At 37.9% G+C, this 22040-nt stretch overlaps 1 protein-coding gene across 3 annotated transcripts in view; it reads right to left on the bottom strand.

Moving 5' to 3' along the window:
- Nucleotides 1–4122: 4122 nt before the first annotated feature.
- The window catches only part of OTUD4 (OTU deubiquitinase 4), a 47728-nt gene continuing 29810 nt past the window's right edge, over nucleotides 4123–22040 (bottom strand). For all 3 annotated transcript variants that reach the window (XM_002745314.7, XM_008992647.5, XM_078366462.1), the window contains 8 exons: nucleotides 17871–18033; nucleotides 15946–16069; nucleotides 15575–15630; nucleotides 14412–14492; nucleotides 13262–13400; nucleotides 12445–12705; nucleotides 11000–11040; nucleotides 4123–9118 (listed from right to left, as the gene is read on the bottom strand). In XM_002745314.7, coding sequence (XP_002745360.3) covers nucleotides 7901–9118; nucleotides 11000–11040; nucleotides 12445–12705; nucleotides 13262–13400; nucleotides 14412–14492; nucleotides 15575–15630; nucleotides 15946–16069; nucleotides 17871–18033 — 2083 coding nt within the window. In that variant the 3' untranslated portion in view covers nucleotides 4123–7900. The remainder of the gene's footprint in view (nucleotides 9119–10999; nucleotides 11041–12444; nucleotides 12706–13261; nucleotides 13401–14411; nucleotides 14493–15574; nucleotides 15631–15945; nucleotides 16070–17870; nucleotides 18034–22040) is intronic.

The following is a 22040-nucleotide window of genomic DNA, read 5'->3' as shown; positions in this document are numbered from 1 at the left end:
CCTCTGTTGCCCAGGCTGTAGTGCAGGGGTGCGATCTCCACTCACTGCAACCTCCGCCTCCTGGGTTCAAGCAATTCTCCTGCCTCAGCCTCCTGAGTAGCTAGGATTATAGGCACTCACCACCACACCCAGCTACTGTTTGTACTTTTAGTAGAGACAAGGTTTCGCCACGTTGGCCGGGCTGATCTCAGGTGATCCACCTGCCTTAGCCTCCCAAAGTGCTGGGATTACAAGTGTGAGCCACTGCGCCTGGCCATTTAAGGTTTTTTTTTTTTTGAGACGGTTTCGCTCTTGTTACCCAGGCTGGAGTGCAATGGCGCAATCTCGGCTCACCACAACCTCCACCTCCTGGGTTCAGGCAATTCTCCTGCCTCAGCCTCCTGAGTAGCTGGGATTACAGGCACGTGCCACCATGCCCAGCTAATTTTTTGTATTTTTAGTAGAGACGGGGTTTCACCATGTTGACCAGGATGGTCTCGATCTCTTGACCTCATGATCCACTGCCTCAGCCTCCCAAAGTGCTGGGATTATAGGTGTGAGCCACCGCGCCCGGCCCCATTTAAGTTTTTAAATCATCATTAGATGATTTATATTTACTGTGTTCACCTAGTATATAGAACAGTCTTAAAAGCAGTATATTGATGGTACAATCATTTTCTGCAATTTAGGTTAACCTCCTTTTAGACTACAAGCATTTTAAAGCCAGTCTTTTATCTGTCTTGTCACTCAGTGTATATAGCATGGTGTCTGGCATGTAATGGCCTACCGTATTGAAGGAATGAACCTACTTGCCACAGAGAAAGTAGGAAGACTACAAAACTGCAGTATTGTATAATCCCATTCATGTTCATCAATATAGTAGTTGGATACAGGTATGTCAAGCCCTTAACCCAGTGTCTAGTCTGTTGTGAGCACTGAGTGGCTCAGAAGAGAAAGTAGTCATTCTGGGTTGGAATGTCAGAAAGGACTACATAAAGGAATTAGGTCACAGGAAAGAGTAACAGCACCTATCTTTCCGAGTTGTTAAAAGGATAGATAAGTGAGATAAACCACGTAAAGCAGAATACATGTCTGGTCAGAGGCAAAAAGGAACATGGGCTTTTAAGAGATTAGTGGAAGGAAATGAATACAGGCAGACTGAGCTTTCTGTGCCTTCCAGATTGGTTAGTTTTTTACATGCTGAAAGTAGGAATTGAAGAGAAAGCAAGGCCAGTTAGAGAAGCGAAGTATCAAGATAGTAGTAGTTCAGGAGCTTCTACTTCTTTATTCCTTTGTGTTTTAACTTTTTGAAACATTTCTAGTCATCCACTTAACACATGAAGGTCTAAACTTGGCTGTATTCTGTGCTGACAGTTGCTCTTAGAAGATGGTTTCCTTTGTAGTGTTTCAGTTTGTGAGCAGATGTTTGATGAGGCTGTATCTAAAAATTCTGAGATTTTGTGTGGCAAATATTATTTCTCCTCAGCCCTTTACTCACCAGCACCACCTCCTCTGCCAATTTATTAGGGTAGACAGTGCGCCCAGTTCTAGGTGGTTGGTCATAATTGGACTAAGACATAGAAAATCCTCTTCCATACTCTACTAGAACTAGAGTTCTAGCCAGTAAATTGAAACCTCTTGAGGTTTTTCTAGAAAATACCTCAAGAAAACCTCTTGCTTTCCTAATAAGGGAGATGATTATCTGGTACTGCTTCTTGAGGATGTAATAATATGAAGCAGCTATTTTGTGCCCATAAGGTGATACATATAAAGGAAATGCGAAACAAGCTACAAGAATGTTACTCCTGACATCAAACACTGTACAACTGCCAGCAGCCACTTCTCTCCACATTTCTTGAGAAATATTTGTTTAAACCTGGTTGTCAAACCGGTTTCCTGTTTGCCATCAAGAAACCTCCCTGGCTGAGGTCGTTTTCTTCAGAGGCTTTCTTTCCATTTGCCTTCTGCCATGGGAGCCAAGTGTGTTACCAGCTTGGAACCACTTTTCAGTTTTCCTAGTTTGTGGATTCCTGGACCTCAAACCTAAATGGATGTGGTAACATTTTCAGTGGTTTTGTTTTTCGCCTTTAAGGAACTGGAACCCAGGCCAAGACAGGTTTGTATGTGGGAATTTTTAATTTCACTCCTTTTGCTGGGGTGACCCTGGCTTTAATGCAAATGTTAGCTCCCAACTTTGCATATGCCTAAATATAGGTCTCCCATGTCAATGGTCACTTTATGTCTGTGCTTCTGGTTTCCTGTCTGCATTTATAAAACTACCTTATAAAACTATAAAGGACTTCAATGTTTTTACTACTAGTTTGGAAAAGTAAATTACAGGAAGGCTCCAACAAGTATATCCCTAGATAGGTACATTGCAGTAGTTTTCTGTTTCATCTGAAAATCATTAGTCCAAAGCCAAGGTTCTCATTTTTTAAAAAAGAAATTTGCTTACTACACAGGATTTTGTTACCAGTTAACCTGCCAATTCAGTTAAGAATATTCAAAGGGATAGGAGGCCTTAAGAACCATACTCATCATCTACATACACATCTTTAATAAGATTTTTTACTGTGAAAAATAAAATTACAGGAATGTTACATATTTTAAAAGGGTTGTGCCTCTAAAGCCCCAGTTTCTCTAATGAATTATTATAGAAAAATCAATTTCAAAAACTAATGTTTATACCAATGTCTGTAGCTTCTCTTAGAAAAGTCAACCCTATTATTCTGAGGAGTCCATGTTTCATGAAGAACTCACAGATTAAGTTAGGGTGCGAAAGTTTATGAAGGGAAGCTGTGTTTTAACTTCTGGTTTTGTATTTACATTCTCATACTACGCCCTAGACCCAGACCTAAGTCTGTGAAAGGTTAAGTAAAATTATAATTATTCAAAGTGAAGAGCAAGCCCTTTGTGGAGACCACTGACTTAACTTTGGTCACTCCCATACATTTCTGGAATGACCAGTTTTGCAAGAATCCTCCCGCCGCCCCGGCCACCCACCATAAACACACCTCTTACTAACCAGCTCCCACACTGGCTTCTCTATGACTCGATGGATAAACCCACAGAACTGTTTCCCCTTTTTCTCCTTCCTTTCTTCCTTCCCCACAGGTTCTGTGATATTTTACTCATCTCCTAAAGCAGTCTCAAATAAAAGATCCACGTCAACTCTCATTATCTTTAATAATGGCTCATCCTCCTTCCCAGCTTTCTGACTCTATTCCTTGATCACTCACTTTTCTGTCCAATACTTGAATTGAGAGAGGCTCTTGTTTGGCCAGACTTAACAGAAAGATCATATTTTATGTAAACAAGTATTGATTTGACAATATTCTTTGGTAATTTTATAAAGAAAAACAGGCTTGAAAACATTGAGTATTCAGAGTATTTAAGTATACTTGGTTTTCAAAACTTTCAATTTACCTTTCTTTAGCCAACATATTACTGAATGCTAAATATAAAAAAAAAATTTTAACAATTTTTTTTTTTTGAGACGGAGTTTCGCTCGTTAGCCAGGCTGGAGTGCAATGGTGCAATCTCGGCTCACCGCAACCTCCGGCTCCTGGGTTCAGGCAATTCTCCTGCCTCAGCCTCCTGAGTAGCTGGGATTACAGGCACGCACCACCGTGCCCAGCTAATTTTTTGTATTTTTAGTAGAGACAGGGTTTCACCATGTTGACCAGGATGGTCTCGATCTCTTGACCTCGTGATCCACCTGTCTCGGCCTCCCAAAGTGCTGGGATTACAGGCTTCAGCCACCGTGCCCAGCCAAAATTTTAACAATTTAATCCATAAATTCTTAGATATTCTGTACATTGCCATTTAGTCACTGCAGAAAAAAAAATGGTAGCACTAGCTATAAAGTCACTTAAAACTAGACTCAAATATGAGTCCTACCACTTACTAGTTGCACGACCCTAAGCAAGTGACTTGGCCTCAGTGTCATGATATAAAGTAGGGAAAATTACAATCCCCATGGATTATAAATTCTACATAGGTTTTAATTGCACATACTAGAATTGTCTTCTAGCTGGAAAAACATGGAAATCATTTCTCATTTTAAGGAGTTTACAAAAATTCTTAAGATTTATATGCTGTATTACCTGGTTAACCCTGGAACCAAAGAATTCACAAGCAGAATCAAGAGACAAAATTTAATATATGCACACAGTTTTATATATAATGCAGCATCACACCATGTAGGGCATTTACTCTTATTTTATACATTCAGATATGTTTGAAACACTTCTTAAGGCTACAAAACAGAACATAGAAAAATAAACAGGAATATATTCAACACTTACAAAAAGTGATATGATAAAGAATATAAAGTACTAGTTTCCTTTCAACACTTCAAAAGATATGTATATATATACTTTTTTTTTACAAGTAACATCACAAATGATCACATCTTCACATGCTCTTAAGTATTATTTGTACTCAGTGTAAGGCTATTATCATTTTTCATACATAAAATTTTCTAGCTCTGTAACACAATGCAATTTTTAATCCATTCAAGTAAGTTCAACCCCAAAGCTGCTGCTTCCCAGCATTAAGACATGCACCCACCCCTCTTCTAAGATTTTCTAAAACTTGCATTTCAAGGGGAAAGACCTCTTTTAAAAAATAATCCCAATTAGTGGGAGAGTAAATGGCTGACACTAGTAGCAAAACCTTAGTTCTTTGAAATTAACATATTGGAAATGAGCCATTATTAGGATTTTAAACAAACACAATAGCATTTAGACATAGGAAGCAAAATACAGTAAACAAATAGTGTAGCCAAATAGACATTCTCTTCAGCTACACTAGAGTGGACCTTGCTTAGTACCCTTAAGTGAAAGACAAAACATTTACCTCATCTAAAAATGAAGGTAAAAGAAAAGAGGCAAAAATAAATATTGCTAGTTTCTAGGATGGCTGAATGTTTTCTAAACCAGAAATGGTTAGAAAGGAACTTTATTGCACCAAATCTATCATAAGCAAGTTTGCAGTTCACAGACATTTTAATTCAACCTTGAGTCACAAAGGAAACAACACACTGCAAAAATACAGTCTGCATTAAATAAGTTATATCGGCATTGTGGTCTGGGAAAACCTACTTCTGCCAGGTCAAGGCAGGGTCTGAGCTTAGGTCTGCCATGAAAATGAACTTGTGGATTATCAGTCAACAGTATGAGGACTACACAGATGCCAGCATCCTGCTACCAAGGAGGACATGGGGCAAGAGTTGAAGATTTATCTGAGAGGAAATGAACTTGAAGAGACACACACAACACCAAAAGGAAAAGGGGGCTAGAATCAAGTTCAGCCAAAGCACCTAACACAAAAAACAGGTGAGCTTTGGTCAGTCTGTTCTTCAAAATATGTATGATCATAATTTGGTGAAGTTTGGTAATTTCCAACTCAAAAACACAAATGATCCTCAGTTCTATATTTTTGCTTCTATTCTCATAAAGAAATATGTCAACACAGAGCATGACAAATGGTTAAGATGAAGAACAAAAGCTTGCTTAGCCTTGGTTTGACCTCAGCATAAGGCAAAATCCCCTGGCCTAGTACATTTAAAATCAAACATAAAGGAAAAAAGCAAAACTGACCTTCATGCCAAGATTACTTTTAAAACTATCAAAAGTCTTTATTCCAGAGGTCACTGAGAAAAGTACCATCTGCTAAAATTACCATTCAAGCACTGTTTCCGTCATATCCTAGAGGCGAGAAACACGGGAAACAGAAAGCAAATCTGTGTTTCCTTCAGGAGCTTTTATGTTACTCAATTGAGGTAAAACAAAGTGAAAATGAAGACATGAATACTATTTCCTTCCAATTTTTAAACATTTTCAGAAGCTGAGATCAAACCCCAGTAAATAAAATGCAGGACACTACAAGCAACAACTTATTTTGGACTCCTGAGATCAAACATACTGAACTTTCAAATCTGGTGTTTGTATCAAAATGTGGTTTTCATTAAAATTATCAGGTAAGTTAGTCCTACAAAAAAAAAAAAAAAGCATGAGCTGAAAGTGGAGGACCTGCTAATCTCTTTCCTTAACTCGGCCACTGATGTTAAGAAAAAAAAAAAAATGGCTTAAAGCAGTACCTTCAACTGTTCTAGCTTGAAAGGTGACAACAAATTCCTTTCAATAGGTTCTCTCAAAAAAATTTTTCTACACAACCATCCCAGTCTTTACAATTTTTTACCTAGCACCATCATAATAAAATGTTATCTTTCAAAGTGCTCTCTAAAATCCTGTTACATTATTATCTAAATGCTAATCACTACTCAAATCAGCAGTTACACAGACGTTAGTTAATTAAAACAGCACAGAGGTAAATAACCATTATTACAGTACAGTGGAGATTCACAGAGCCCAGCTGGCACCTAAACATTCCCATAGGTTATCAGAGAACCCAGAAAACTCATCTGTTTCAGTTTGTCAAATTCAAGTGAATTGTATTTTCTTAAGTAATTTGCTTTACAAAAAAAGAAAGTCACCGCATCTGTTTTTGGCTAGGTATATTACACATGGCATGCAAAGAGAAATTACTACTATGTTATTTGCATAGCACTCAAACTTCCTGATCAGAAGATAATCTCAACATAATAAAAGGGTAGATTTTCACATTGGTATGTACAAATAAGAAATACAAGCTACAGTTATTTTTACGAAATAACACAGATGAATGAATACTGTGTTAATTCAGAGAGTCCAATCTCCAAATGAGAACAGAGTGCAACATGCAAAGGGAACTTCTAGTGAATACTGTAAAGACTGGAAGAAAGCAGGATGGAAGATGTTACCTACCTAAGGGTAACAAGCTATGAAACACAAAGCAAAACCATTTTCTAGCAGCATCCTCTAGAAAAGAACTGGAAGTCATAATCATATTATCTTCTATACAACAGTTCCAGCCCTGACAAGTAGAACATGCAAGTGTAAAGTGAAAGTGATACACAACCAATGGTGTGAGAAAACAAAACACAGTAACTCTAGAAACCTATCAAGCTAAAAATTTTTAACATTTCTTCTCACAAAATATTTAGAATCTGTCAGTGCATTAGTGTTAAAGTGGCATTAAAAAAAGTCTGCAGTTCTAACTGATGCAGATTATTTTCAAAATGCATAGCATCTACATTTCTTTCGAGTAGGCACCATGATATTTACACCAGTGCTAAGAATTCTTGGTGGAAACAGCCATTTCATTGGATTTCCTACTATTCTTCTATGCAATCTCAACAAATACCAAAATTCAAAAATATACCTTATGAATATTAAAAGAACTATATACAACATTGCTAAGACACAGTTAATAGGCTGCCGTATGTGAATATTAAAGAGAAGACATTATTCAAGTTTGACAGATATTGAGATGAAAGGCCTTTGGGTTGGAAGCATTTTAAGAGACAACAGTGTTTTAGGCTGAGAATTGTTTGAGCCCAGTTTATGACTAAGGCATTGCATAATAAAATATACATTTCTATTTGGTGCAACATTATGTTTGGAATCTATAGTGTGTCAAATGGTATATTTTCTTGTCACTTCAGTAAACACTATAAAGCACACATTTCCAACATTTGAAATCAAACTTATATAAGGAAAAAAGCCAAACAGTAAATCTATGTTTTATATTAAGCTGTTTATAAAAAATACTTTAACAAACTTATCTTCTACTTTTTATGGGGACAGTCACTTGATAAATAAACAGATTCTGAATGAAGAAAAGTGGCAATGCCAGGAATTCACCTGCCCCCTTGAACTCATGTCCAAAATGTCTTGTACAGTATAGAAGTGAAGGGAAGGGGGCTGGGAAGGGGAAAGAGTTCCAACTGGGGTTTTATTTTATTGTATTTTTTTAAAGCCTTCAGAAACATTCCACCTAAGAGCTTCTGTTGGAAAATATACGTCAGCAACAACCATCAAGTGTGCTGCCCCCTATGGCCATCTCCCATCCCTGATCTCCTCCTATCTCCCCTATATGGTCGTCCTCTGGCATTTCGATGGTATTGATAACCTTCTTCCCGGCTTCTGCCTGGCTGTCCTTTCCAAGACTCCTCACCTCTCACATGTTGATATCCGCCCCTACCAGAATAGCTCCAATCACTTTTGTACTTCCTGCTTCCATAAGTTTGATTATAGAACTGCTTGGATCTACCACTTCTCAAAATATTAGACACTTCATTTTCATCTTCTGAACTCTCTTCTTTTGGTCTTTGCACTCTACTATCCACAGAGTTGGCCCCCGGGCTAACCACATCAGCAGCAGTCTTAGGATCTTTTACTTTTTCTGTTTTTTCTTTCAGACTTTGAATGGTCCTTTTTGGTTCAAGTTCAGCAGGCACAGTTTCTCTCTCTCTGTTTAGAATCTGAGTGGGAGGATGAGCCTTTCCCTCTGCTACAGGAGGGATGGAAGCCAATGCCATATCTGCCTTTTGTGTCTGGGATGACTGCTCCGTCCGGCCTTCGTCCGGCTTACTGCTCACACTTGCTTCCGGGAGAGAATGTACATGTTCACCCCTGGCTTCTGGAAATTCATCTACGGCCGAAACTGAACCACATTCTTTAGAAAGATCCAGATTTTCCAGAGACAGATCTAATTCTTTCTCATCAGAGGGCAAGACAATATTCTGCCTCATTACTGGGTTTTCTATGAATCCCTGGAAAGGGTACCCATACCAAACATGAGGGAAGAAAGGAGGTGCAATAGGAACTGGGCCTAAGAACGGACTGGGTCCAAAAGATGGTTGGGGGAACATATTCTTGCCACTTAGTGACTCTTCATAATCAGCATGAAGAAGTTGCCCAGGGGTCTCAGATTCAAGATCAGCCTGGTAAGACAACTGTCCATGACTTTCAGACACCTGAGATGGAGAGATAACCAGAGGTGAAGAAAATGTTGGCGGTCCAATCTCTGGCTGTGGCATTTGACCATTAACGCTGGCCTCAGTCTGTATAGGAAAGTGGGCATCAGTACAGGTACAATCACTTTCATTCTGTGCAGCAGGAGCCTCTTGGAACCAGGGATTATGAGGATAAACAGGGACAGGGACTTTTGGGTACATCCTGCAGGCTGCCAGGTAGGCCTGGTGTAGAGGGTACAGGTAAGAATGTGGGGCCCACATAGGACAGCTGTATGCCTAAAGAGACACAAAACAGTTAAATAAACAAAAGAGAAGAAAAAAGGGTTCACGTGGATATCAATCTAAAACTATTAGGCTCAAAGAAAGTTTCTCATGCCTATAAAGACCACATCTAGTCCAAATACTAAATCACTGTAACCAACATGAAAATGAATTACAAAGTTCACTGCTTTAAGACTCCATTGCTTGCTCCTGTCCTAAAACCAATCTGAAGTCCTGATAGGTTGAGAGGAGACAGTATCTCTGCATCACTGGCTGTTTAGCTAGACCTGCATTCACATTCTGGCTCTACCACTAACTCAGTGTGTGACCTCAGGTGGGCCAGTTAACATCTGAACTTGGTCTACTGGGAAAATGCCAGTATAGGAGTAGATGATATCCAATGTTAGGAATCCACAATTCTAGAAGCCCACAGAATACTGCAAATGCAAGGATTAAGTTAGACTTCTAATCAGAGAGGAATAATGTTGAAAATTATTCCAAATCCTTCCTCTAGAAGAGTTCAAAACCAAAATATGGGCTGGGCGCAGTGGCTAACGCCTGTAATCCCAGCACTTTGGGAGGCTGAGGCAGGCGGATCACCTGAGGTCGAGAGTTCAAGATCAGCCTGACCAACATGGAGAAGCCCTGTCTCTACTAAATACATAAAATTAGCTGGGTGTGGTGACACATGCCTGTAATCCCAGCTACTTAGGAGGCTGAGGCAGGAGAATTGCTTGAACCCAGGAGGTGGAAACTGCGGTGAGCCAAGACTGCACCATTGCACTCTAGCCCAGGCAACAAGAGCAAAACTCCATCTCAAAAAAAAAAACAGAACAAAGGTTGGGCATCATGGTGGCTCATACCTGTAATCCCAGCACTTTGGGAGGCTGAGGCAGGTGGATTACTTGAGATCAGGAGTTTGAGACCAGCCTGGTCAACATGGTAAAACCTTGTCTCTACTAAAAAAATACAAAAAATTATCTGGGCATGGTGGCATGTGCCTGTAATCCCAGCTACTAGAGAGGCTGAGGCAGGAGAATCACTTGAACTTGGGAGGCAGAGGTTGCAGTCAGCTGAGATAGCGTCACTACACTCCAGACTGTGAGACAGAAAGAGACCCTGTCTCAAAAAAATTAAAAAAATGAAAATATAACCAGCTAATTGGCTAACCAATTAAAGTCAACATTAAATAAATACAAAATTAAGCAATTAATGCAGCAGATGGTAAAATAATCAAGTTTCCTTTTACAAAAGTGGTCAGCAGGCTAAGGTAGAGCACTTCATTTCATAGTTTAACTGTCTAGAACCCACAAAAACTAATCCAGGACAGGAGAAAACCTGGCATTAGCAAGGACAGAGTACTCCAACCTAAGAAAAACTATTTCTAGGCTGACCACTTCCCAAAGGATACCTCTGTTCTCCCAGTGAACAACCGCACTATCTTACATAGGAGAATGTACATGTTATTTCCTTTGATCCTTTCAATAACTGAGGCAGGTGAAGATTACTATCCCCATTCCATTAATGAAAAAAGCTAGGCTCAGATACACTACATGGCTTGCCCAGGAGGTGGAAACTGCGGTGATGGAGCACAACTTCATGCCCAGATTTACATCATATTAATTCCACAGCAAGTGCATTTCTACTAGGCTGCCCAAAGATGCAGCTATGTCTTGAATATATTCACAAGGTAAGCTATCACCAGTTAGGAGAAAAAGCAAATAAAAATTGGTGCTCTACTAGCACCAAAAACAAACTGTATAATACTGAAACTGCTGGTTTTTAAAATGATGAGACTTAGTAAACTTTAGTTTACTGACTGACAGGATTAAGAGTTAACACTAAATAATTTAAAACAGTATTAACGAATAAAATACGATGATAAAATGTAAATACCTTCACACCAAGATTGAAGAAGAATCGAAGAATATTCTTATCTGAAAATAAAGTAATCTCTTGTTAAAATTATGTATCTGCAGAGCTTTCTTTTCAATCATCCTTATGAAATACATAGTTCTAAAGACAGTATTACCTATGATAATTGTTTTCTCTAGCCTGTGATACAAATCATAGATTAAAAACTGTAATGGCCGACTGTGGTGGCTCACACCTGTAATCTCAGCACTTTGGGAGGCTGAGGCAGACAGATCATGAGATCAGGAGTTTAAGACCAGCCTGGCCAATATGGTGAAATCCCATCTCTACTAAAAGAATACAAAAATTAGCTGAGTATGGTGGCATGTGCCTGTAGTCCCAGCTACTTGGAAGACGGAGGCAGGAGAATCACTTGAACCAGGCAGGTGGAGGTTGCAGTGAGCTGAGATCATGCCACTGCACTCCAGCCCGGGCAATAAAGTGAGACTCCGTCTCAGGAAAAAAAAAAAGCTGTAATAAAACATAACCTAAAAACAGGTTTCTAAAGGTTAATTCCAGATTCAATATGCTTTGTCTGTTAGCATATAAATCCCAAAATGGCTTAAACTAAAATTTTTATCTTATTAAAACTGAATCTGGGTGAAGGACATTCAGGTGCTTGCTTTCTCAACTTTTTGTGGGGTTTAAAAATTAGGAAATAAAAATGTCGAGGGGAATGGTAAAATCAACTTAAAAGCTAACTTATTACTATCATGATTAGTAGAATAATATTATTCCAAGTATACATTTACCATGAGCCTTTTACCCACAGACACACTACTAATAAAACCATCCACATAAATCCAGGTAAAGAGCATACAGTAGTCATTGCATTACTCTAGTAGATTTACAGATATAAAATTTTGCAAACTATAAATGGGGGAGGGGTAAGTTCCTTAAAAATAAAAGGGAAAAGCAAATTTTAAAAGAATTTTTAAACAAAAATAAGACATATTGAATATAGTACTTTAACAGCCACTACACACTATATTCGCTTTGCTCGGTAACTTTTTCATGGATGTATGTATATGTTAGTTCCAAAACACAGATCAATTTTGAGAAAACTCCATAGTGTTTAGGTATCTAATTAAATTATTATGATCTTAATTCAAAATGGTTTCAAGTCCATTTATGTAAAAAGAGACAGGAGGTATCATTACTAAGCATACTAGCATTAACAAATATGCTATAAAAACTAAAAACTATTTTCTAATCCATTTAAATCAAGCTGAAACAAGAGTGAATGACTAATAGCCAAACCTTGAGCTATTAGAGGTCTGGTTTCTCAGTAAGCTCAAGGACCTGTCCTTCCTGTCTTTGAGCTTACTGAGAAACCAGACCTCTGACCTCTACTTAAACCCCTTCATTTCTTGCTAAGCCTGTCTGGACTTGGTAAAGTCGATTTGAACTTGGGAGAAGGAGCTCACCTTTAGGTAGGTCCTCCCCAGTCTGACACAGTGAATAAGGTGGTACAATGGCTCGATCTCCCTTTTCATTATAAGGAAACCCAGGATAGAGTGGGTCTTGATAAAGGCTCAATGTCTGAGGCAAAGGCATCAAGGGCTGGTTAACTGCCTGTATTGACACAGGAACTGGAGAGGGTGTTAAATGAGCTTGGGATACAGCAGAATCAGGTCCAGTGGTCAAAGTCTGTGTCACTGACAAAACAGGAATTTGAGCAGGGACACCTACAAAAGAGAAGAAAAGGAATAAAAAAAATCACAAAAGGTGAAAATAATTCTCTACAAATATGCTTACATTATCCTATAAAGATGGCTGTATAACTGATACAGCCAATCTAAGGTCATACCTTTAATACCAACCAAGGGCCCTCCTGGACACAAAGGAAGAAATATGCCCAGGACACAAGCTTTGAGTCAATGTCCTCTAATAGTAACGTGTAGGAGATGGGGCAGGCAGGCAGGTCAAGGGGTTCATTACGAGGCCATAAAGAAATGGCCTATCGTGAAAACATTAAACCGTGGTGCCACTTAGGGCTGAACAACCAAAGCAAACAGCTCAAACATTATGCTCCTGAGATTATGAAGGCATATGTCAGATGAATACAACCCCAAATGAACATGGTCTTACCCCACTAGAAGCAGAGCAGAGCAGAGTATCACAGAAAGCTCTGTGAGGCTCCACATACCTAACCCTGCTTGGAGATCAAACTTGCACTCAAGAATTTGTACAAAAAAGGCATTTGTTGGTTGGCTGGCTAGATTTTCTAAACCCTTCTCTAACCTGTTGGTCCAAAAGTTGTAGGTTCACTTGGCCAGGCTGGCACAGTGGCTGGTAAAGAAGGCACCGCAGGAGTTAGATGTACCTCTGGAGAAACCAGAAGCGGAGCTGGATTTGACAAAGACGCATGTTCTGCTGGCTTCTTCAAGAAAGGGGTGAGTGGGGGAAGAAAGAAAAAGACAAGAGGTCATTTTGCTTTACACTTATTCTAACCACCAGATATATCTTAGTTGCCTACCTTTTATACAAATGAAATACAAACAGCCCTTATAGTCTTAGAAAAGAAAGACATACAGTAGCTAAAGATAATATGCAAACAAATTTGATCCTAACCAAGGGCTGCCTACCAAAAAAACCTTGTAGTTTTTAATAGAGACAAGGTTTCACCATGTTGCCCAGGCTAGTCTCAAAACCCTTGGGCTCAAGCAATCTGCCTGCCTTGGTGTCCCAAAGTGCTAGAATTACAGGCATGAGCCACCGCACCTATCCACTAGCAGAGTTAAATACAACACAATACTTTTAAGGCAAGTGAGCAAAATCATTGCAATCTTGAAATTCATGATTATTATAAAAACTTCTCATATAACTATATGCTTTCTTATTAATATGAAGAATATTGGTTGAAAGGCATTTAACTTTCTCTACTCTTAGATTAAGAACTAAAATGTCTGCTAGAACACAGTTTCTTCATCATGCAATGTGTAAATTGGTATTTTTTTATTGTGTATTTTTCAAACCTTTCAATCAGTACATTCCCTCCCAAATAATTACTAATGATGAAGACAGCTCTTTTAAGTTTTGAAATAAAGGAGAAATACATAGTTTCCCTTCAAAAATCTTACTTTCAAGCAAATCTGCCAAAGTTATACAAAGTGTCAAATATAATAACTAATATAAATATATTCAAAATCAATTAAGAATGCTCTCAATGTGCAGAAAATGAGTTATTTTTATAACATTCCATAAATTTCGAGAACCTTCTAGACTAACATCAGAATAACTTTAAAAATCATAACCACACACAAACTGTAATGCTAAAAAAATTCTCCCATTTCCCATGTTAGAATCTTTTCTATTTTTAAATGATCCTATATAGAGAGCACAGAAACCCAGACAGTGCAGCATTCAGTGTTAAATACAACAATGTACTTACTTGTTCTGCAGGAGAAGGGCACTCTAACTTCTTTGACTTTGATGGTGATGAAACTGTTGCATATTTATCATCAGTAATATTCTTTGGAAGCCAAAAAGAAGCAAAGTTTTAGCAAAAAAGCAGAGACCCACATTCTGGAATAATTGATGGCTTCCTTTTATAATTCACCCTACCTACATCTGACAGAACCCTCTCACGACTGAGTTTTTCTTCCAATTGTATCTTATTTTCAACAGGTAGGCTAACTTTGCCTGTACTTCTTCATTACATCAAACTACTGGGCAGTTTTCACTGGACATAAGACTTCAAACAGTAAGCTCTTGTCCTTTAAAAATATCACTCTAGAGAGAATAAAAGCTACTTTTTTTTTTTGAGATGGAGTTTAGCTCTTATAGCCCAGGATAGAGTGAAATAGCGCGATTGGCTCACCACAACCTCCACCTCCCAGGTTCAAGCGATTCTCCTGCCTCAGCCACCTGATAGCTGAGATTACAAGCATGCGCCAGTATGCCCGGCTACTTTTGTATTTTTAGTAGAGACATGATTTCTCCATGTTGATGAGGCTGGTTTTGAACTTCCTGACCTCAGGTGATTTGCCTACCTCAGCCTGCCAAAGTGCTGGGATTACAGGTGTGAGCCACCGTGTCTGGCTAAAAGTTACCTTCTAATAATTCAGGCAGGGCACCCTAATGTACCTTGAAGAAATTGTTAGGCCAGGCACCATGACTCACACTTATAATCCCAGCACTTCGGGAGACTGAGGCGGGCAGATCACAAGGTCAGGAGATTGAGACCATCCTGGCCAATGTGGTGAAACTCTGTCTACTAAAAATACAAAAATTAGGTGTGCGCGCCTGTAATCCCAGCTGTCTGGGAGGTTGAGGCAGGAGAATCACTTGAACCAGGGTGTCAGAGGTTGCAGTGTGCCAAGATCACACCACTGCACTCCAGCCTAGCAACAGAGTGAGAGTTTGTCTCAAAAAAAGAAATTGCTGTACTTGTGAGTGACGACTTCTCAATCCCCATCATCTGTTCCCTTCTGCTTTTCTATGTTCCTAATACACAGCTATAAAATTTTGAATTACCTTCTCCCACTTCTTCCTACTACACTATCACAGTATAAAGAAAAAAGAAAAGATGCAAGTAGTGTTTAAAACTTTTACCTCCAATGTGCTTGGTTCAGGTTTTTTATCCAAGTGACTATGCCCATGAATGGAGTCTGTAGCAGATCAAGATAAAAAAAGACATTATGGTTTATTATTCTAATTGATGTCTGAATACACAGAATCAAAATACAAAGACAGAAGAAAACAAAAGTACTATTTGAACCATGTTTAGTCACTGAACACGTAGTTTTTAGAATAACATTTAACATGCTTTAGTTTGAGTCAACGCTTCTCTACAACATTCAAAATATGTGACATTAGATAACTACTTTAACAACTTAAAAAGTGTTCTTTTCCAAATATATTACATTAAGCCAGTCATCTAATGAGATCTCTAGCATCTGCTTTCAAATGATGAGATAATTTACCTTTGTCTTTTCGTTCTTCTGTATCCATTCTCCGCCTGCTTCCTTTTCTATCACTTACATGTGATGATTTTCTCTGGACACACTGGTTGCTACTCTGAGAAGCTGACTGACTGACTGATGAGCTCTTTAAAATGAACAAAATATATGAACAAATCCTGTAATTAATCTTACTCTTCAGGCTTCTAAAAAAATCTCAAAATTCACAGCCCTGTATTTTTTAACTGAAACTATAGAAGATGGAATGTAGGGTCCATAATTAAATGAAACACTCTAGATTAAGTCTTATCACCAAGTCGAAAGGATTAAGCAGCAATCAGATTTCAGCCTAAATTAGTAGACTTAATCTTCATATCCCTATTTCAGGAAGCCACCATGACCAAACCTTTACCCTGCAACTTTTCTTTACAAAAACACCACCATTTTTTGTGCCAACTTTCCAAAAATGCCACTGTAGAGCCCTGTTTGGTGGGGAGTTGGGGAGAACCTAAGTACAAATTAGCAGATATAGTGCGCTAGGATTCTTATCACTGAAATTCTTACTGACTGTCAGCAAATCATTTAAACTCTGCATTAGATCAGGGACTGAAATAAGTCAGGTTTTAAGCTAAATTATCACTGAAGGTTCTAGGTTCCTGTTTTAGCATTCAAAAAAAATGTTCCACATGCTAAGAGGAGGATCTCAGCCTTCTCTAGCAGGAGTTTTCTAAAAAACAAAACTGAGTCATTATCAAAAGCAATCTGTATCAAACTCCTTAGTCTAAAAACTATGAGTATGCAAGACCCCATTCTTAACAAGAAATTTCACAATCTGTCCCCACATTAGTTGTACTTTTACAATTCACTAACTGAAAAATGCAAAAAGGTATGAATACAAGCTTAAGCAATTTGTAGTTATTTATATAATAACATATATGACATGAGAGATAAATGTACTTAGCACATAAACGATGCTTATTTCCATATAAATTTGGGCACTTCCAATTATTCCTAAATGGATTCAGACACGTCTTCCAATAATTCCTAAACTCCCACACCTGTGCCAGATTAAACCGCAATTGCAGATCAGCTATTTTCAACTGAGCTCCTTCTAAAACCTCTAAATAAGTCCACAGAGACCAGAAGACAGACTGAGTGTGTGGGGCTTTAATGCTTTATGGCTGTATGCTGGTTAGCCTCCTATAACACTCCATTGTTTATTTAATCTACTTTTAAGAGAAAAAGTGTCCAACCACCATTCTGGATCATAAGTCATTTGGGTACAACTTACCAAGATGTAAAAGATCACAGGCACAGGCTCCCAGACATGAGAATGAATTAGGTACCCCCTCCTCTGAGTGCTGCCAACAAACCCACCTCACAGAGCATATACTTCATTCTACATGACAAGTTTTCCCTTCTGACTTCCCAAAAAGAGTTAAGAAACCTGAAGGTAGAGAACACTTCTTTTATTATAGAAGCATCCATAAAAGCCCAGTGCCTGACATATGGAGAAAGGACAAAGCCACAGGATGATAGGTGCTACCAAATCCAACAGCAAACACCCTGAAAGACAGCTCTCAAACAGGCTCCCTAATATTATACATGTATCTTATAATGGATTAACTAAATCGTGAACCTCTACTATCTAGTACTTTTGCTAACAAATTAGGTTCTAGTTCAAAAGAAAACACTAAACACTACAAGTGAACAAACCGGTTTACTTGCCTCAACTGTGTTACCAACTTTTTAGTAATATCTCCAGACCACCTATTCCTCAAGAAAAATGTGAAAAGGAAAAATAAGAAAAATGTGAAAAAATGTGATCTTTAAGGTATGTTTCAGTTTAAAAATTACTAGTTTACCATTGGGAACTATGGTTTAATATAAAAACTATATTAAGAGAAACTTCTACACAGTAACTTTTAAAAATGTCTTTTCATACATACGGAAAGGGCTGGGAAAGCCTGTTCATCTCTGTTCTGAATCTCATAGAGTAAACGAGATTCTTCTATAGCTTGCTTCTCTCTGCGTTCTTCTGGGGAAAGGCCGAAATAGTTAGATTCTCGACTTGCGTGATCAAAATCTTCAACTCTTTCACGATCAAGTTTTCTGTCAAATAAAACATTCTTGTCAGCAAAAAAAGAGACACACTGTACTGAGTACCTAAAATAAAATGATCTATTTTGCAATACAAACATTTTACTGATTTAGCTACACTGACATTTTAAAACTTTTGGCAGCCTGGTTAATAAATGTTGAGCAAATGGAAGCTCCTGTAGCATTAGCCTACCTTACAGAGAGTCAAGAAGACAAACTTAACAATGGGAGGTAGAGGGGGGAAGAAAAAAAACATTTCCAAATGATAGAAAAATGAGTGAGGTTTTTTCTTTTCATCAGGAAAAAATGTAAGCACTATATATACTTGTTATTCCATATTCCAATATTTTCATTAAGAATTCTCAAAACAGCCAGGCGCAGTGGCTCACGCCTGTAATCCCAGCACTTTGGGAAGCCAAGACCGGTGGATCACGAGGTCAAGAGATAGAGACCATCCTGGTCAACATGGTGAAACCCCGTCTCTACTAAAAATATAAAAAATTAGCTGGGCACGGTGGAGCGTGCCTGTAATCCCAGCTACTCAGGAGGCTGAGGCAGGAGAATTGCCTGAACCCAGGAGGCGGAGGTTGCGGTGAGCCGAGATCGCGCCATTGCACTCCAGCCTGGGTAACAAGAGCGAAACTCCGTCTCAAAAAAAAAAAGAATTCTCAAAACAAAGGGAAAGTTATTAGTTTAGGTCTCAAAAGCATTCTCATTTTCTGTTCTAAGTAAAGGGGAATGGTCCAATAACCATTTTAGAACTGACACTTTAAAAGTGACATTTTAGTTCAGTGGACCACCTTCCCACTTGTTTATAACACCACCAAGGGAGACAGAGAGCCAAAAAAGAAAAACTAAAACATGTCAGGCTGAATGCCAATTGCATAGATAAGACTGCTGTCATTTCAACATAATTTTGGCCAAAAAAGGATGACAAGAAATTCATGAATAGAGATTAGTGCCCTATAGTGCAACCCTAATGTATGATATGGGTTACAATTATTAAAGGCAGCATGAAAACTATTTCAATCATGTCTAACAATTCTTCAAAAGTAGAAAATGAAAATCTAAAACCTCTAAGAAAAATACTTGGTCACAGTACAAAAAAATATATATTATCCTCCTCAACAGAATAGAGCACTATGATATCATCTTATTTTTTTGCCTCTGAAATAAGTAATAGGCATAATAGCCATTTCATGTCCTTACATAGTCCCACTTATAATCACACTCTAATTACAACAGGACAGATGTCAACCCAATGGTACTGATGGAAACAGGTAGGGTAGCAAATCTGGACTCTTAAAAATTTTAGACCAATCCTTCCCAAATCCTCGTGGTAAAAAATTTTGAAGAGAACTCAACAACTGTCAAGAGTCTTTGGAAAATTAGCACTACCTTACCACTATCTACTATGACCCAAAAAAAAATGACCACTACTGTATGGCCTTTATCTCATCCTCACCAACCACACAGAGAGAAGCTACGACTTTCTATTTTCATCTAGCTTGAAGACAGATGTTCAGTCACAGTATTTCCTAAATACCCACATTAATGAAAGCATATATGGCAATCTTGCTTGATTTTTTTGTTATATTTGTGTTTCTTCCAAAGGAAGAGACAGTATCAAGAGGAAAACACTGGAAAAAGTAAGAGGTCATGAAAATCTCATATCCAGAACTACAGTTCTCTTTTGCTCTATAGCTAGAAGAAATTCAAAAGTGATGTGGTAAAGATTAGAAACAAAGTGAAGATGAACTCTGCTGGGCTTAAATCAATTGGATTGTTAACTATAAAATCCTAAAACTTGACTAGGTTTTTAATAATCTTAAATATTCAACAAAATTTTTAAATCTGTTTTAATACATTAGTAAAATTCACTCACACACACACACAGTGGAGAAGGCATACTAAAGACAAACTCAAATACCACTCTGTACTAATGTAATTAGTCACAATGTCAAAAATACCTCTCACGTTTCATGTCTATGTATTACTGACCACTGCCTTGTCACATACCATCAAGTGTTTTTATATAGCAAGTAACAAATATAGCTAACAGAGAAAAGAGGATCTTAGTAAGATATGCTTCTCTATAACACAGTATTAAAAATACTGTTGATTAAAAGTATTACTGGTACAAGATATCTGTCTGAGCACTGCACCAGTTCATAGGTGATTAGAATCAACACCAGAAACAATGGATTATATATTCAATTTGTGATAAACAAGTTTATTTAAATTTATTTCATAGTCTGTATTTTCTTTTATAATCCTTAAATCATTTAGAGTACCCTTGTGTTGAAGGAAAAAGAATGTTGCTTTCCTATCAAAAAATAAGAATGTTATTAAACAATTAATTTCAGCCTATGACCTTCCTATAGTTACTTTATATTTTTAGGTTTTCAAAGTTACCATTCAAGATAAGTTAATATCTTAGATACTTTTTGTGCATTGAGTAAGCTACCACCAGAGGCTACTGGAGTTTGGTCAATATCCAAACAACAAACTTCAGCCATAACTAGTTGATTAGTGGCATAAATTCTGTTTGGGAGAGGTAATGTAACAGATTAGAATCATTACTATTTGTTATGAATTGAACTCAATTTCTCAAAAAGATGTGTTCATGTTCCTAATCTCTAGTACCTGTGCACATGACCTTATTTAGAAACAGGGTCTTCTCAGATGTAATCAAGTTAAGATGAGGTCATAATGAATAGGGTAGGACTTAAACCCAATATGACTAATGTCCTTATGAGAAGAGACAGACACAGACACATGGGGAGAACACCATATGATGATGGAAGCAGAGAATGGAGTGAAGCCAAAGAACCTCAAGAACTGCAGTCAACTCCAGAACTAGGAGATAAGGAGGGAACAGACACTCCCGTAGAGCCTTCGGAGAGAGCCTTGCAACAATCTGATTTCAGACTTCTAGCATCCAGAAGTGTGAAAAAATACATTTCTGTTGTTTTAAGCTAACCAGTTTGTGGTACCTTATTACAACAGCCCCAAGAAACTAATATTGATAAATGTCAGCTTAAAAACCTACAATTCTGTCTTGAAGACGCTACATAAAACATCTTCTTTTCTTTCTTTTTAAGACTAGCCAACTACAGTAGTGAGAAGGGGTGACAGAGTAGAACCAGGAGTTTGATCTGTGACTGGGATCAATCAACTGAGATAACTCACAACTTTCACACCAGCCTATACATCTTTAGTGACAAAATGTTAAGGGTATTCACAAGAAAGGGAACACCCAAATGTCAGAAATAAAGAAACTAAAGACCAGAGGGTTAGTAAGCACATAAGCTGATGCTACAGCTCTTCAGGCAATTGAAGGTGCTTGAACGGGAAAGATACTGGTCATAGTCACCTATGAAGTCTCCATTAGAAATACGGCCATGTTTGCATGATGAAGACAGTTTTAACATAAGACACAGCGCCTCTCAAATAAAGCTCTTCCTAAGGGCTATAAAATTACTCAATTTCTAGAAAGGGCAGACTAGGGAAAAATTAAAACCCACATAGCAGAGGAAAATTATGAACCTAAAAGTTCATCTGTCTCTCGATATTTAGTCAGAATGCTGATATTCATAATTTCAGACCTAAAATTGTAGCCGCCATTCAGTATTAAGAATTATACTTATACATTACCACAATCGAAACTTATCAGAACAAAGTAAACCAACAGTTCGGGGCTGCTTTAAGTTCTTGTACAAATGAGAGCATCCTCACCTCCTAAGGAATTGGGAATGCAAACTGGAATCCAGTATTTACCATATTACAAGCCACCAGCAAATAATTTAGTGCCAGAATAGGATTGGGCTAGAATAAGATCTCCTAAACCATTTGAAAAAATTACTAAAAAATAAAGGTCTCGCTATATATATTTCCTGGATTTGTTCGAAGAGAAACTAAAATTTAATTTTTTATCAATAATTTGATAAAGAATTGCGATCCTCATGTGATGTTTATACAAAATGCTTTTAATACTAATCTAGGGACAAGTATATGAA

Source organism: Callithrix jacchus, chromosome 3 (genome assembly GCF_049354715.1).
Source record: "Callithrix jacchus isolate 240 chromosome 3, calJac240_pri, whole genome shotgun sequence".
Taxonomy (NCBI): domain Eukaryota; kingdom Metazoa; phylum Chordata; class Mammalia; order Primates; family Cebidae; genus Callithrix; species Callithrix jacchus.
This window is presented reverse-complemented; position numbering and strand designations above follow the sequence as displayed.